The 14304-nt window shown below is 47.4% G+C and overlaps 1 protein-coding gene across 1 annotated transcript; it reads right to left on the bottom strand.

Moving 5' to 3' along the window:
• Window positions 1-12235: 12235 nt before the first annotated feature.
• Window positions 12236-14021, bottom strand: LOC127335071 (7-deoxyloganetin glucosyltransferase). Its single transcript, XM_051361664.2, has 2 exons — window positions 13435-14021; window positions 12236-13314 (listed from the first exon to the last, which is right to left on the bottom strand). The coding sequence occupies exons 1-2, from the start codon at window positions 13949-13951 to the stop codon at window positions 12356-12358; spliced, it is 1476 nt and encodes a 491-aa protein (XP_051217624.1). The 5' UTR covers window positions 13952-14021; the 3' UTR covers window positions 12236-12355.
• Between the last annotated feature and the right edge of the window lie 283 nt (window positions 14022-14304).

The raw sequence follows: 14304 nt of genomic DNA, 5'->3' as shown, positions 1-14304 counted from the left end.
AATTCAACAAAACTATTGAGATGGGCAGCAGCATCATCAGAACTAACACCAGAAAATTGCTCTCGCATAACAAGATTCAGTAAACCAGGTTTAATTTCAAAGAATTCCGCTGTAGTAGCAGGTGGAGCAATGGGTGTGCATAAGAAATCATTATTATTTGTGGTTGTGAAGTCACACAACTTAGTATTTTCAGGAGTACCCATTTTAGTAACAGTAAATAAAGCAAACTAGATAAAGTAAATGCAAGTAACTAATTTTTTGTATTTTTGATATAGCAAACAAGATAGCAAGTAAAGTAAAACTAGCAACTAATTTTTTTTGTATTTTGATATAATGCAGCAAACAAAGTAGTAAATAAAATAAAGCAAGACAAAAACAAAGTAAAGAGATTGGGATGTGGAGACTCCCCTTGCAGCGTGTCTTGATCTCCCCGGCAACGGTGCAGAAATTTAGCTTGACACGCGTACAGCACGCGACCGTTGGGAACCCCAAGTGGAAGGTGTGATGCGTACAGTAGTAAGTTTCCCTCAGTTAGAAACCAAGGTTTATCGAACCAGTAGGAGTCAAGAAGCACGTTGAAGGTTGATGGCGGCGAGATGTAGTGCGGCGCAACACCAGGGATTCTGGCGCCAACGTGGAACCTGCACAACACAAACCAAGTACTTTGCTCCAACGAAACAGTGAGGTTGTCAATCTCACCGGCTTGCTGTAACAAAGGATTAGATGTATAGTGTGGATGATGATTGTTTGCAGAGAACAGTAGAACAATTGCAGTAGATTGTATTTCAGATGTAAAGAATTGGACCGGGGTCCACAGTTCACTAGCGGTGTCTCTCCCATAAGATAAATAGCATGTTGGGTGAACAAATTACAGTTGGGCAATTGACAAATAAAGAGGGCATGACCATGCACATACATATTATGATGAGTATAGTGAGATTTAATTGGGCATTACGACAAAGTACATAGACCGCTATCCAGCATGCATCTATGCCTAAAAAGTCCACCTTCAGGTTATCATCCGACCCCCCTCCAGTATTAAGTTGCTAACAACAGACAATTGCATTAAGTATTGCACGTAATGTAATCAATAACTACATCCTCGGACATAGCATCAATGTTTTATCCCTAGTGGCAACAGCACATCCATAACCTTAGGGGTTCTTGTCACTCCCCCAGATTCACGGAGACATGAACCCACTATCGAGCATAAATACTCCCTCTTGGAGTTATTAGCATCAACTTGGCCAGAGCCTCTACTAATAACGGAGAGCATGCAAGATCATAAACAACACATAAATATAAATTGATAATCAACATAACATGGTATTCTCTATTCATCGGATCCCAACAAACACAACATATAGCATTACAGATAGATGATCTTGATCATGTTCGGCAGCTCACAAGATCCGACAATTAAGCACAATGATGAGAAGATAACCATCTAGCTACTGCTATGGACCCATAGTCCAGGGGTAGACTACTCACTCATCACTCCGGAGGCGACCATGGCGGTGTAGAGTCCTCCGGGAGATGAATCCCCTCTCCGGCAGGGTGCCGGAGGCGATCTCCTGAATCCCCCGAGATGGGATTGGTGGCGGCGGCGTCTCTGGAAGGTTTTCCGTATCGTGGCTCTCGGTACTGGGGGTTTCGCGACGAAGGCTATTTGTAGGCGGAAGGGTAGGTCAAGGGGCGTCACGAGGGGCCCAGGAGACAGGTCGGCGCGGCCAGGGCTTGGGCCGCGCCGCCCTATCACCTGGCCACCTCGTGGCCCCACTTCGTTGACTCTTCGTTCTTCTGGAAGCTTCGTGTGAAAATAGGCCCCTGGGCGTTGATTTCGTCCAATTCCAAGAATATTTCCTTACTAGGATTTCTGAAACCAAAAACGGCAGAAAACGGCAACTGGCTCTTCGGCATCTTGTTAATAGGTTAGTTCCAGAAAATCCATAAATATGACATAAAGTATGCATAAAACATGTAGATATCATCAATAATGTGGCATGGAACATAAGAAATTATCGATACGTCGGAGACGTATCATCCAGCAGTGTGAAGGTGACAATGTGCACACCGTGTTTGTTTCTTAAGCTTAATTTACATAAATATTTATGAATTTTGGTGTCTAGTTAGTACCATCTTTGTATCCTCAAAGTGATAGCGTGGGGTGTTGATGTCTACGCACGCTTCTATTCTTGTAGATAGTGTTGGGCCTCCAAGAGCAGAGGTTTGCAGAACAGCAGCAAGTTTCCCTTAAGTTAATCACCCAAGGTTTATCGAACTCATAAAGGTAGAGGTCAAAGATATCCCTCTCAAGCAACCCTGCAATTACGATACAAGAGGTCTCTTGTGTCCCCAACACACCTAATACACTTGTCAGATGTATAGGCGCACTAGTTCGGCGAAGAGATAGCAAAATGCAAGTGATATGGATGAATATGAGTGGTAATAACAATTTGAAATAAATATGGCAGCAAGTAAACATGCAGTAGAACAGTAAATAAACGGTGATTCGATGTTTGGAATCAAGGCCTAGGGATCATACTTTCACTAGTGGACACTCTCAACATTGATCACATAACTGAATAAATAAATGCTACCTTCTACACTCTCTTGTTGGATAACAAACACCATTCATTGTGTAGGGCTACAAGAGCTCCCTCAAACCGGAGTTAACAAGCTCCACAACATCCGGAGTTCATATTTAAGTAACCTCTAGAGTGCATAATAGACCGTTGCAATTTAGACCGAGTACTAACATAGCATGCACACTGTCAACTTCAGCTATGAAAGGGGGAATAGATCGCATCAATACCATCATAGTAATAGTTAACTCCATAATCTACAAGAGATTACAATCATAACCTATGCCAAGTACTACATGATGCACACACTGTCAACATTACATCATGGAGGAGGAATAGACTACTTTAATAACATCACTAGAGTAGCACATAGATTGATAGTGATACAAAGCTCATCATATGGATCTCAATCATGTAAGGCAGCTCATGAGATCATTGTATTGAAGTACATGGGAGAGAGATGAACCACATAGCTACCAGTACAACCCTTAGCCTCGAGGGAGAACTACTCCCTCCTCATCATGGGAGACAGCAGCGTCGATGAAGATGGCGGTGGTGTCGATGGAGATGCCTTCCGGGGGCACTTCCCCGTCCCGGCGGCGTGCCGGAACAGAGACTTCTGTCCCCCGAATCTTGGCTTCGCGATGGCGGCGGCTCTGGAACTTTTCTCGTATCGTGGCTTATCATATCGAAGTTTTAGGTCACGAGGACTTATATAGCGAAGAGACGGAGTCGGAAGGGTCCTGGGGGGCCCACACAGTAGTGGGGCGCGCCCCCCCCCCCCCTTGGTCGCGCCGCCCTGTTGGGTGGAGCCTCTCTGGCTCCTCTCTGGCCCCTCTTCGGTGCTCTGGAAGCTTCCGTGAAATATAAGATCTTGGGCATTGATTTCGTCCAAATCCGAGAATATTTCCTTTGTAGGATTTCTGAAACCAAAAACAGCAGAAAACAGGAACTGGCTCTTCGGCATCTCGTTAATAGGTTAGTTTCGGAAAATGCATATAAATGATGTAAAGTGTGTATAAAACATGTGAGTATCATCATAAAAGTAGCATGGAACATAAGAAATTATAGATACGTTGGAGACGTATCAGGTGTCCATAGATTGGGAATGCGAACTTTAAGAAATGCCTATGTACACCTACGTAGTGAATTTTTGTTTATTATCAAACCGGAGAGTGGTTCAGAGTAGCGTAGTGAAGTGATAATATCTATGTATTCAATTATGGTATCACTGTTGAGAGTGTTCACTAGTGAAAGTATGATCCCTAGGCCTTGTTTCCAAGCATGGAAACACCGTTTACAACCAGTTCTGCTACATGTTTGCTTGCTATCATTTTTTATTTCAGATTGCAATTACCACTCATAATCATCCATATTACTTGTATTTCACTATCTCTTCGCCGAACTAGTGCACCTATACACCTGAGAAGTGTATTGGGTGTGTTGGGGGCACAAGAGACTTCTTGTATCGTAATTACAAAGTTGCTTGGGAGGGATATCTTTTACCTCTACCTCCGTGAGTTCGATAAACCTCGGGGTGATCCACTTAAGGGAAAATTGTTGCTATTCTACAAACCTCTGCACTTGGAGGTCCAACACTTTCTACAAAAATAAAAGCGTGTGTAGACATCACTTACCTACTCGAGGACGAGCAGGACTTGGGGATGCTGATATGTTGCAAATGTATCTATAATTTTTGATCCTCCATGCTTGTTTTACACCAATTTCTATATGTTTTGCTTACACTTCATTGCACTTTTATACATTTTTTTGGAACTAACCTATTGAAAAGATGCCACACTGCCAGTTCCCTGTTTTCTGCTGTTTTATATTTCAGAAAAGTTGTACATGAAATATTCTCGGAATTAGACGAAACAAAAGTCGAAGTTTCTATTTTGCTGTAACGAAGACGAAGTCCGGAGGGGAGACGAAGAAGTGCCACGAGGTGTCCTCACCTGCCCTTGGTGCGGCCCAGGCCTTGGCCTCGCCAAGGGGTGGTGTGGGCCCCTCAGGCACGCACAGACATCGCCCTTCCGCCTATTTATTCACCTGTTCGGGAAAAACCTAAAAACTGAGCCTCCATCCACGAAAAGTTCCGTTGCGGCCGCCATCGCCGACCCTAGATCCGGAGGGTTCTGAAGCTCTTCCCGGCACCCTGCCGGAGAGGGAGATCATCACTGGAGGCCTTTTCATCGCCATGCCCGCCTCCGAAGTGATGCATAAGTAGTTCATCTCTCTATGGGCACATAGCAGTAGCTAGATGGTTGTCTTCTCCAATTTATACTTCATGTTTAGATCTTGTGAGCTGTCTATCATGATTAAAATCATCTTTATGTAATGCTACATGTTGTGTTTGCTGGGATCCGATAAATATTGAATAATATGTTGAGATCGATTATATACTTGTCATATGTTATTTGTGATCTTGCATGCTCTCCGTTGATAGTAGATGCTTTGGCCAAGTATATGTGCTTGTGACTCCAAGAGGGAGTATTTATGCTTGATAGTGAGTGCATGCCTCTAGTAATCTGGAAGAGTGACAATAACTTCTAAAGTTGTAGATGTGTTGTTGCTACTAGGGAGAAACCAACAATGCTTTGTCTAAGGATAACTATTGTTTAGTTTACACACATTGCTTAATGCCATAATCTGTTGCTTGCAACTTAATACTGAAAGGGGTGCAGACGCTAACCAGAAGGTAAATTATTAGTCATAGATACAGTTGGATTACGGTCTATGTATTATGGTGTAATGGCCAAACAAATCTCATAGTAATCATCTTGTCATATATGGTCTTTATTCTGTCAATTGCCTAGCCGTAATTTGTTCACCCAACATGTTATTTATCTTTATGGAGAGACACCTCTAGTGAACTGTGGACCCTGGTCCTTTCTTTCACACTAATAAAATCATCATGTTCTGTTTACTTACTACAAACACTGTTCTCTTTAATTCCACTGCAAACAAACATCTCTTTCCACACTATACGATTAATCATTTGTTTTCAGCAAAATCGGTGAGATTGACAACCTCACTGTAAGTTGAGGTAAAGTATTATGGTTGTGTTTTGTGCAGGTTCCACGTTGTTGTTGACGCCGGTAGTGCGTCCTACCACAAGTCAGCTAGCAACACCTTTAGAAGTCACACCTTTCTTCTACTGGTTGATTAAACCTTGGATTTTTACTGAGAAAAAACTTGCTACTATGTTCAACATACCTTCCTCTTGGGGTTCCCTAACGATGTGCAATCTGCGCTTATCAATGCTCCATAAATAGAATCGTATCATCGGCATACTGAAGATTTATAAATAGCATGGGTGATAAACTGATAATGGATAGCCTTGTCTTAATCTTTTTTTCGTGTGGAAGTATATACCAACGTATCATTGACTTTTATTGCAATACTTCCTCCGAAAACAAAACTATGAATTAGAGCACGCTACTTATCAGGAAAAACTTTAATTATTAGAGTTTGTTGAAGGAAAGAACATTTGACCTTGTTAAGGGTGTTTCAAAGTCAATTTTTAGAATGATCACATTCATTTTTTTTTCGACGTAACTCATGAACCGTTTCATACAGGGTTACTACCCATCAAGGATTTTCTCCTCTGCATAAATGCAGTTTGAGAGGGTGGCACTACATGATCAGCCACCAAAATTATAGCCTAATAGTTACGGCTTTTGTAGGAAGCTAACGTTCAGGAGATATATATTGATATTGTTGGATCCTTTCTGCTTCATTATACTTCTGTAACAAAATTATCTCACGAAATCAAAACGAAATAGCTTAAGTTGTCCTTCACGCGGTTTCCAATAAACCTGGAACATTAAAGCCTTTGAGCCAACATACTTTGTCTAGAATGGTTTGCCAAATACCATTTTTAGTTAGAAGTTTGAATAACCATTTTCCAAGGATTTCTCGGCTTTTTACCTCAAGGTCATGAATACTAAATCCTCCTTGATATTTTGGACGACAAACAACATTCCATTTAGTTAGTCGATATTTGTTCTTCTCACTATCTCCTTGCCAAGACAAGGTCAAACGTCCTTCATGAGCTGCGTTGAACATCACCATCATGTCCGATTGGATTATCTCCCAGAAGTTTTGATAGAACTTTGCTAGCAAACGATTTGGTCATGCGGTTTTGATAGGTGTTTTCCTCTCGAAAACTTGAGGAGGGTCATCTATTCGGGACTCATCCATTGAGAAGTCTCCTTCTTCTGGTTTCGCGAAAATATTTTTGTAGTATTTAGTAATGTAGGATTTAAGTGGCTTATGACCAGCTATCGTACCATTAAGTTTCTTTCGATGTCTGCCATTAGTGACACAATGGAAGTATCTTGTGTTCGAGTCTCCTTTAAAAATAAATTGGGCCATAGAGCATTGGTACCATTTGAGCTCCTCTTCTCACATTATGTCATTCCATTGTCGCCTTATATTTAGTTTTTAGTTCAATCTCTAGTGGCTTAACCTTAGCTAGAGCCTCCAACTCATCAATCAAGGATGATAAGCGAAACTTTTTAGTTTTGAGCTGCCTAGCCAAATATCGCGCCCATCCACCAAGGTATTTACGTATAGCTCGTAGTTATTATTCCACATTTAAATGTCATTGACACCTGCCACTAGCCTCTCCCACACATTTCTAGCCAAATAAAAAAACCTTCTCGGTGTAACCAACCAATTTAAAATTTTAATTGGGCGTTTACATTGCAGTCTAGTCGTTCCAGTGGTTAACATTATGGGATCCTGATCCGACAAAGTCTCCTCCTGAGCTGAAGCATGTACACCAGCGGAAATTTTGATTCCCAATCTAGACCCATAAGTACACGATCTAGCTTTGCGTATATCAGCTCCGGAAGACTATTTGCCTGAGTAAACTGTCTCCCAATCATTAAAACTTCTCTCAAATTCAAACTATCTATGATAACACTGAATAAGAAAGACCATTGATCGTTGAATCTATCTCTACTCTTCTCATAAGTGAATCCTAGTGAATTAAAATCTCCACCTATAATCATAGGATGTGGATTATCTTTAGCCAGGTTAACCAACTCACGAAGCAAGGAAGGTTTACTCAAGTAATGTCTAGACCGTGTTAAATTTATAATAACTTGTAGTAAACATATATGAGAGCCAAGTAAGCGCGTATGTTCCAGGACTCACGGCCTGGTACTCCCGTAACTCCCCAGCCCTAACGCCGCCGCCGCCTTTAGCGCCGCCGGGGCAAAGACCCTCGGGGCGTGGCGGCGGCGGGGGCCCTTCCTCGTCGACGCCTGGTGGACGGCGGCCGGATCCCCTTCCTCGACGCATGGCGGGCGCGCAGATGGGTTGGGCGGCGGCGGCCTGCGCTGCGCCCCCTTCTCCCGTCGGCTCTCCCTCGGCCGGCGCGGTTGGGATGGGCGGCGGCGGCCAGCGCTGCGGCCTCCCTCCTCCCATCGGCTCTCCGCAGCACTCCGACAGGGGCTGGTGGTGGGCGGCGGCCAGGCTCATGGCCTGGGCCAATTTCCCCCCGCCTCTCGCCGGTGAGTGGAGGCGATCTCGGGCTTCACCCGCGACACGAGGTCGCCCGGGGCAGCAGCCTTGGGTAAGACGGTGGAGGTGGCCCTTTTCTTCGCCGGAGAGGGTTGGCCTGCGGTTGGTGGTGGTGGATCTATCGATCTATCACCGCGTTCCGGCGGCAAGATGGAGATGCTTGGAAGCCGGCGACGGAGTCGCCGGTGGAGGGTTGGAGTGGCTAGCCCGGGATGGTCGCCGACGTGGGGGCCCGACCTGAATAAAGGCGGTGGTCCTAGGGTCTCTCTTGCGTGAAGAGGAAGACCTACCGGAGGCCTGGACTCGTGATCTAGCCGGAGTGTTGAGTTCCGGAAGGCTCCGCCGGCGAATGTAACAGTGCTTTTTGCCTGGAGTTTGCTGGATCAGTGGTATTCGGTCGTGCGCACCCATGCTTTTATTCCGACCGATTGGTTCTGGAGGGAGCGGCGCGAAGCTCTTTTTCTGTGTTGACATCAAGTGACTATGGATCCATGATGAAAGTCGGAAGAAGAGAAGTTCATGAAGGCCGGAGGGGAGGACTAGCTAAGGGAGGTTCAAGTCTCCGCGTTGTTGAGGGACTTGCTTGGTGTTCCGGGCTTCACAACAGCGGTATGAAAGTGGGGGCGACAACACAGGTGAAGTTCAGAGTCCTACCTTTCTGGGTGAAAATCCAAGGTCTGGCCATAACTGGTTGTGTCTGGCAATGACCTTGTTGGAGGCATTGTTTTGAGAGCGGGGACTATCTTCAGGTGAAAACCTAAGATCGTTGATCGGGCGACGATGGTGTTCGCGCACTGTTCCCTTCTTGGAGGCGTCGTTTTTGGAGATTCTGTATTTCAGGTGTTGTCTTGGCGGTGGATGTATTGCTGTTGTTAGGCCCGAGATACTGCAGCGGGACTTTTGTTTCTTAGTTTTCTTTTCTTTTTTTTTAGCTGTGTGCATCCGTAGTGCCATTAGGGTGGTACGTTGTTGCAGAGGCTGGGTGTAATTGGTATCGTTTTGATATTAATATATTCCCTTTATCGAAAAAGTAAACATATATGAAACTTTATGCGATCACTTTAGCAGTTTACTACAAACCCTGTTCACTAGGTAGTACGAACATGGCATATCACTGGATGCAAAAAGATGTGAATTCGGTAACATGCCATGAAATCATAACATGGCACATCCCAAGAAAAAATAACTGTACAAACTAATAAATGAATTTCTCTGTGATATAATGTATTATACCATATGCACTAAGGAAGTTTATGGAAAAGCTGACAACCATTTTGATTCAAATGATTTTCATAGAACTTTGTAGGATTCAGAGGATTTGGGGTTTTTTTCTATAGTTTTTGTCTGATTTGTAAGATTGGATCCCATGTAAAAGAATTCCTAAGAAATCTTTTGCACTATATCTCCTAGAAAATCTAACATTCGCTCGAGCCTCATGTAAGAATTATTTCTTTTGCCTATGGTGGAATCACACGAACATTGAGACATATGTAAAACAATAGACTAGGGGATGGCTTCCGCACTTTATTTGTTTGCCTCTCCCGTGTCGCCGCCGCCACCCCCTCTCCCCCTCCCCTCCCTCTCCGCCGCCAGGGGCGCGGCTAGGCAAAGCCTGGTCGGCGTCGGTGCCGGCGGGGATTCCTCGTCCTCTCGCGCGCGGGGGGTGGACGCGGGACTTCCTCCTCGGGACAGGGTGCGGCCCTCTCGTCGAGGGCCTCAGTGGAGGCTCTCGGGCTCGGCTCGGCGGCGGCATGGCAACGATGAGGTGGTGGTGAGCCCTGCCGGCGGCAGAGGGGATTGGTGGGGGCGGGTTGCAGGGGAAACCCAAGGTCCTCTTCTCCTCGCCTCTTGACGGCTGGCGGTGGAGGGCTGGCGTTTCGGCTGCGGCGGTGCCCAGACGTGAGCGGTGTCTCCGGACTATGCGATTTGCGCTTGGTGTCTCCGGCGGCAACCTTGGCCAGCCTGGTATGGTCGCCGGCGTGGGGGCCCGACCTGAATAAAGGTGGTGGTCCTAGGGTCTCTCTTGGGCGAAGATGAAGGCCTGCCTGAGGCCTGCCCTTCTCGATCTGGCCGGAGTGTTGAGTACCGGAAGGCACCACCGACGAATGTAACAGTGCTTCTATTGCCTGGAGTTTGCTGGATCAGTGGTATTCGATCGTGCGCATCCATGTTTTTATTCCGACCGTTTTGTTCTAGAGGGAGCTGCGTGAAGCTCTGTTCTGTGTTAACATCAAGTGACACTTGATCCATGGTGAATTGAGAAGAAGAGAATGTTATGAAGACCGGATTGAAGTACTAGCTAAGGGAGGTTCATGTCTCTGTTGTTGAGGACTTGCTTGGTGTTCTGGGCTTCGCGGTAGTGGTATGAAAGTGGGGGCGGTAGCACATGTGAAGTTTGGAGTCTTACCTTTCAGGGTGAAAACCCAAGGTCTGATCTTAACTGGTTGTGCCTGGCAATGTCCTTGTTGAAAACATTGTTTTGAGAGCGGAAATTATCTCCAGGGTGAAAATATAAGATCTTTGATTGGGCGGCGACGGCGCTGGTGCACTGTTTCCTTCTTGGAGGCGTCGCTTTTGGAGAGTCTGAATTTCAAGTCGTGGATGTATTGTTGTTGCTAAGGCTAGGATATTGTAGCGGGACTTTTATTTCTTAATTTTCTTTTTCTCTTTTTTTATGTTGTGTGCTTTCGTAATGTCATTAGGGCATTGCGTTGTTGCAGAGGCTGAATGTAATTGGTATCCTTTGATATTAATATATTTCTTTTATCAAAAAAAATATAAAACAATAATGATAGAGTTACATAAGGCTAGCCATAGTGCTAGTATCATAGCTAGTATCATACACATTGGTCCCACAAAAATGCTGATGTGGCAGCTAATTAAGGAGGAGAGAGAAGATTAGAGTATCATAGGTACATACCGTATCATAGCGCAAATAACAAATCTTGTACACAAATTTGCATTGAGATTCTAAAAAACAATAAATATAGCACGATTATGATACTACTTCTTGATACTACCCACTATAGAGATAGTATCATGTAATAGTATCATATGCATGATACTACTACATGATACTTACCACTATGACCAGTCTAAGGAAAGAAACTTACGGGATTGCGTGGGTGCAGTTAGTTGGTTCAAATCCTTTTACCTCCCATGATTTCAGGGCTAGTATCCAATTGATTATCCTGTTGTGAAGTGTATATGTGAATTGCCTAGCCCTTTCCATTAGTTCGGACTTTTGGTTCAAGTGGCTAGTGCATGAAGCTTAACATGGTATCAGAGCCCCAGGTCTCAAGTTCAAATCCTGGTTTTCGCAATTAAGCCTAAAAATTGTTGTTGCCCCCCTCTTTAGCCACCGCTGTTTCAGTGTGCTCTTCTTCTTTCACGTGTTGACTTTCTCTTCTCTCGTCACACGCGAGTGGGGTGTTGTGAAGTGTACTATGTGTATATGTGGATTGCCTAGCCCTTTCCATCAGTTCGGACTTTTGGTTCAAGTGGCTAGTGCATGAAGCTTAACATATCCCCACATGTATCCGTAAGTGATTTCCGTAAGATGTAGCCCGTAGGATGCATCACCGGCCTTTAGATGCATGTGTGGTGTTCGGGGGTAGAAGAAGACTACGGCTTCAAGATTTAGTCCCAGTCTCATAAGATTTTCTTCTGAAATCTGTGAATAAAAGAGGCCCTGAATTAGGGTACAGTCCTGCATTTCGATAATCGGGTGGGCCTGCCTGCATCTGATGATAAAATCCGTGTCGAAATGTAGGTGCGAACGTGACCCTGGTGGTAGATTTCGCTGGAGCTTGCCGTCGACTGGGCATGCGATGGATAAGAAAAGAATGGATCCAGATCATCTGAATATATGAGACGAGTGGTGGTGATGCTCCAGTTCACGATGGTAGGCGTTTCTAGCAGAGAGCTTCGTCCCGGCGTAGGAGTCTCGATCTGATCTAATCTGTTGCGCGGGTCGTGCTCAGGAGGATCTTCGCGGCACCGTCTCCGCGCACGATCGAGCTTGCTACCTGACGGTCATGGAATGGAGCAATCAGCAACGGACATTGATTTGGTACTCGCACGAGCTAGCTACCTGACACCCATTTGCTTGAAGAAACGGAGCAATCAACAGGAGTATACAATAATATCGTTATCTGATACACAGCGAATCGCATGGCATCCACTGCACTGCATGCGCTGGACGTAGCAATAGAATGGCATTTTAGTACAGTAACATTTTAACGGCTCTTGCCTCCCGACAGGAGCACGTCGGCGATAAGCTTCTCGAGGTTGGCGTACGACCGCCCGCCGGGCTTCGTTGCGCGGGCTCCGGTCTCCTTCCACTCCACGGCCCGGCGCCTCATCTCCTTACCCTTCTCGCCGCACATGGCCTCCCGTATCTTGACCTCCACGGCCTCCCGCCGCACGTCGTGGCCGATCTCCATGGCCACGCCCCACTCCATGCAGCCGTACCGGGTGTTGGTCTGCTGCTCCGCGAAGAAGGGCCAGCACAGCATCGGCACCCCGCCGCAGAGGCTCTCCACCGTGGAGTTCCACCCGGAGTGTGTCAGGAACACACCCACCGCCTGGTGCCGCAGCACCGCCTCCTGCGGGCACCAGCTTGCCAGCACGCCCCGGCCCTCGATGGACTCCAGGAACTCCGGCGGAAGCACCGCGGCGTCGCCCTTGATGAGGTCCGGCCTGATGATCCACAGGAAAGCCTGGCCGCTGTTGGCCAGCCCCCACGCGAACTCGAGCAGCTCCTCGTTGGTCATCACCGTGATACTACCGTAGTTCACGTACACCACGGACCGGGGCTCCTTGCCGTCGAGGAAGCCGAAGCAGGAGAGGTCCTCCTTCCACAGGTTGGAGCCTAGCTCGGCCACAGGGCCGCCCTGTGGCACGATCTCCTCGGCGAGGAAGGCTAGGGGGCCGATGGTGTGGATGGGCGAGGAGGGCGGGAACATGGCGCGCATCGCGGCCAGCGCCACCGGTTCCAGCTCTTCCAGGGTGTTGAGGATCACGGCGTCCGCCTCCGCAATCCGCTCCGTCACGTGGAGGGCGAAGTGGGACATGTACTCGTCCGGGTCCGTGGACCAGATGAAGGTCGGGAAGTCCTTGAGCCGCATGTGGCTGCTCATCCCCGCCGCCCAGTCCACCGGCGTGTCCATGTACCCGTTCGTCAGCTGCTCCGCGTCTGCATCCATGGTCACAGGACCCGATTGAATTCATCAACCCGTAAAGCTTTTTCTCGTAGCACCGGAAGATGATAATAGATCGTGGACGCGAGCTAGTGGACCAGTAAGTAGCACTGTACCTTTGAGTGGGAAGAGGCCCTTTTCGTAGAGGGCGCGGTAATTACGGTAGCCCATGTAGCCGCAGGCGCTGGCCGTCCAGAACAGCGCGCATGGTACGCCGATGTCCCTGGCGGCGTCGAGGCAGAAGCTCATGACGTCGTCACCGACGATGCAGGTGACCGGCGGCGACTCGGTGGAGCCGTTGAGGTCGGCGAGGAGGCGTTTGAGGTGGGGGAGGCAGGTCGCATTGGTGAAGCGGCAGAGGGACGGCACGTCCTGCGTGGCGTCGGCGTCGGACGGTGGCAGGCCGTCCGGAATGGTGGCGAAGCGGAACCCCTCGATGCCGTGGAGCGCGGCGGCGCCGCGCGAGCGGAGGAGGCGGCGGTGGTTGAACTCGGAGTTGACGAATGTGATGTGGAAGCCCCTGCAGTGGAGGATCTTGGCCAGCTTCAGCATGGGCGTGACGTGCCCCTGCGCCGGGAGTGGCACACACACGGCGTGCGGCTTGACGTCGGCCTCGGCCTGCAGGGAGCCCATCTCCTTCACGTGGCTGGTTGTTGCTACTACTTGTGAGGTTGTGATGGGTGTGTTGAACACAAGTGAGGAAGGTATCGAGCTGGTATTTTATACAGTAATAATGGCGCCGGTGTAGTATCGGCATTTCCGGTGTACCTAGCTCACTGATGACGCAATGTGTCCACATCCTTCCCTGCAGATTCGCGCGTATCATTGGTCCGGGCAGACCGTGGTAGGAGCCGCACGCCGATGCGCATGGCAATACCCTGAATAGAGTGTTTTCCATGGTACTTATGCTAGCGGCATGGATATGAGGTGTTAGGGCATGTACAATGGTGATATCTTAATAGTGTCCCGTAGGATAAACGCTGAGG

Source organism: Lolium perenne, chromosome 2 (assembly GCF_019359855.2).
Source record: "Lolium perenne isolate Kyuss_39 chromosome 2, Kyuss_2.0, whole genome shotgun sequence".
In the NCBI taxonomy this organism is placed as follows: domain Eukaryota; kingdom Viridiplantae; phylum Streptophyta; class Magnoliopsida; order Poales; family Poaceae; genus Lolium; species Lolium perenne.
The sequence above is the reverse complement of the archived record's forward strand: the minus strand, read 5'-3'. Positions and strand labels throughout refer to the sequence as shown.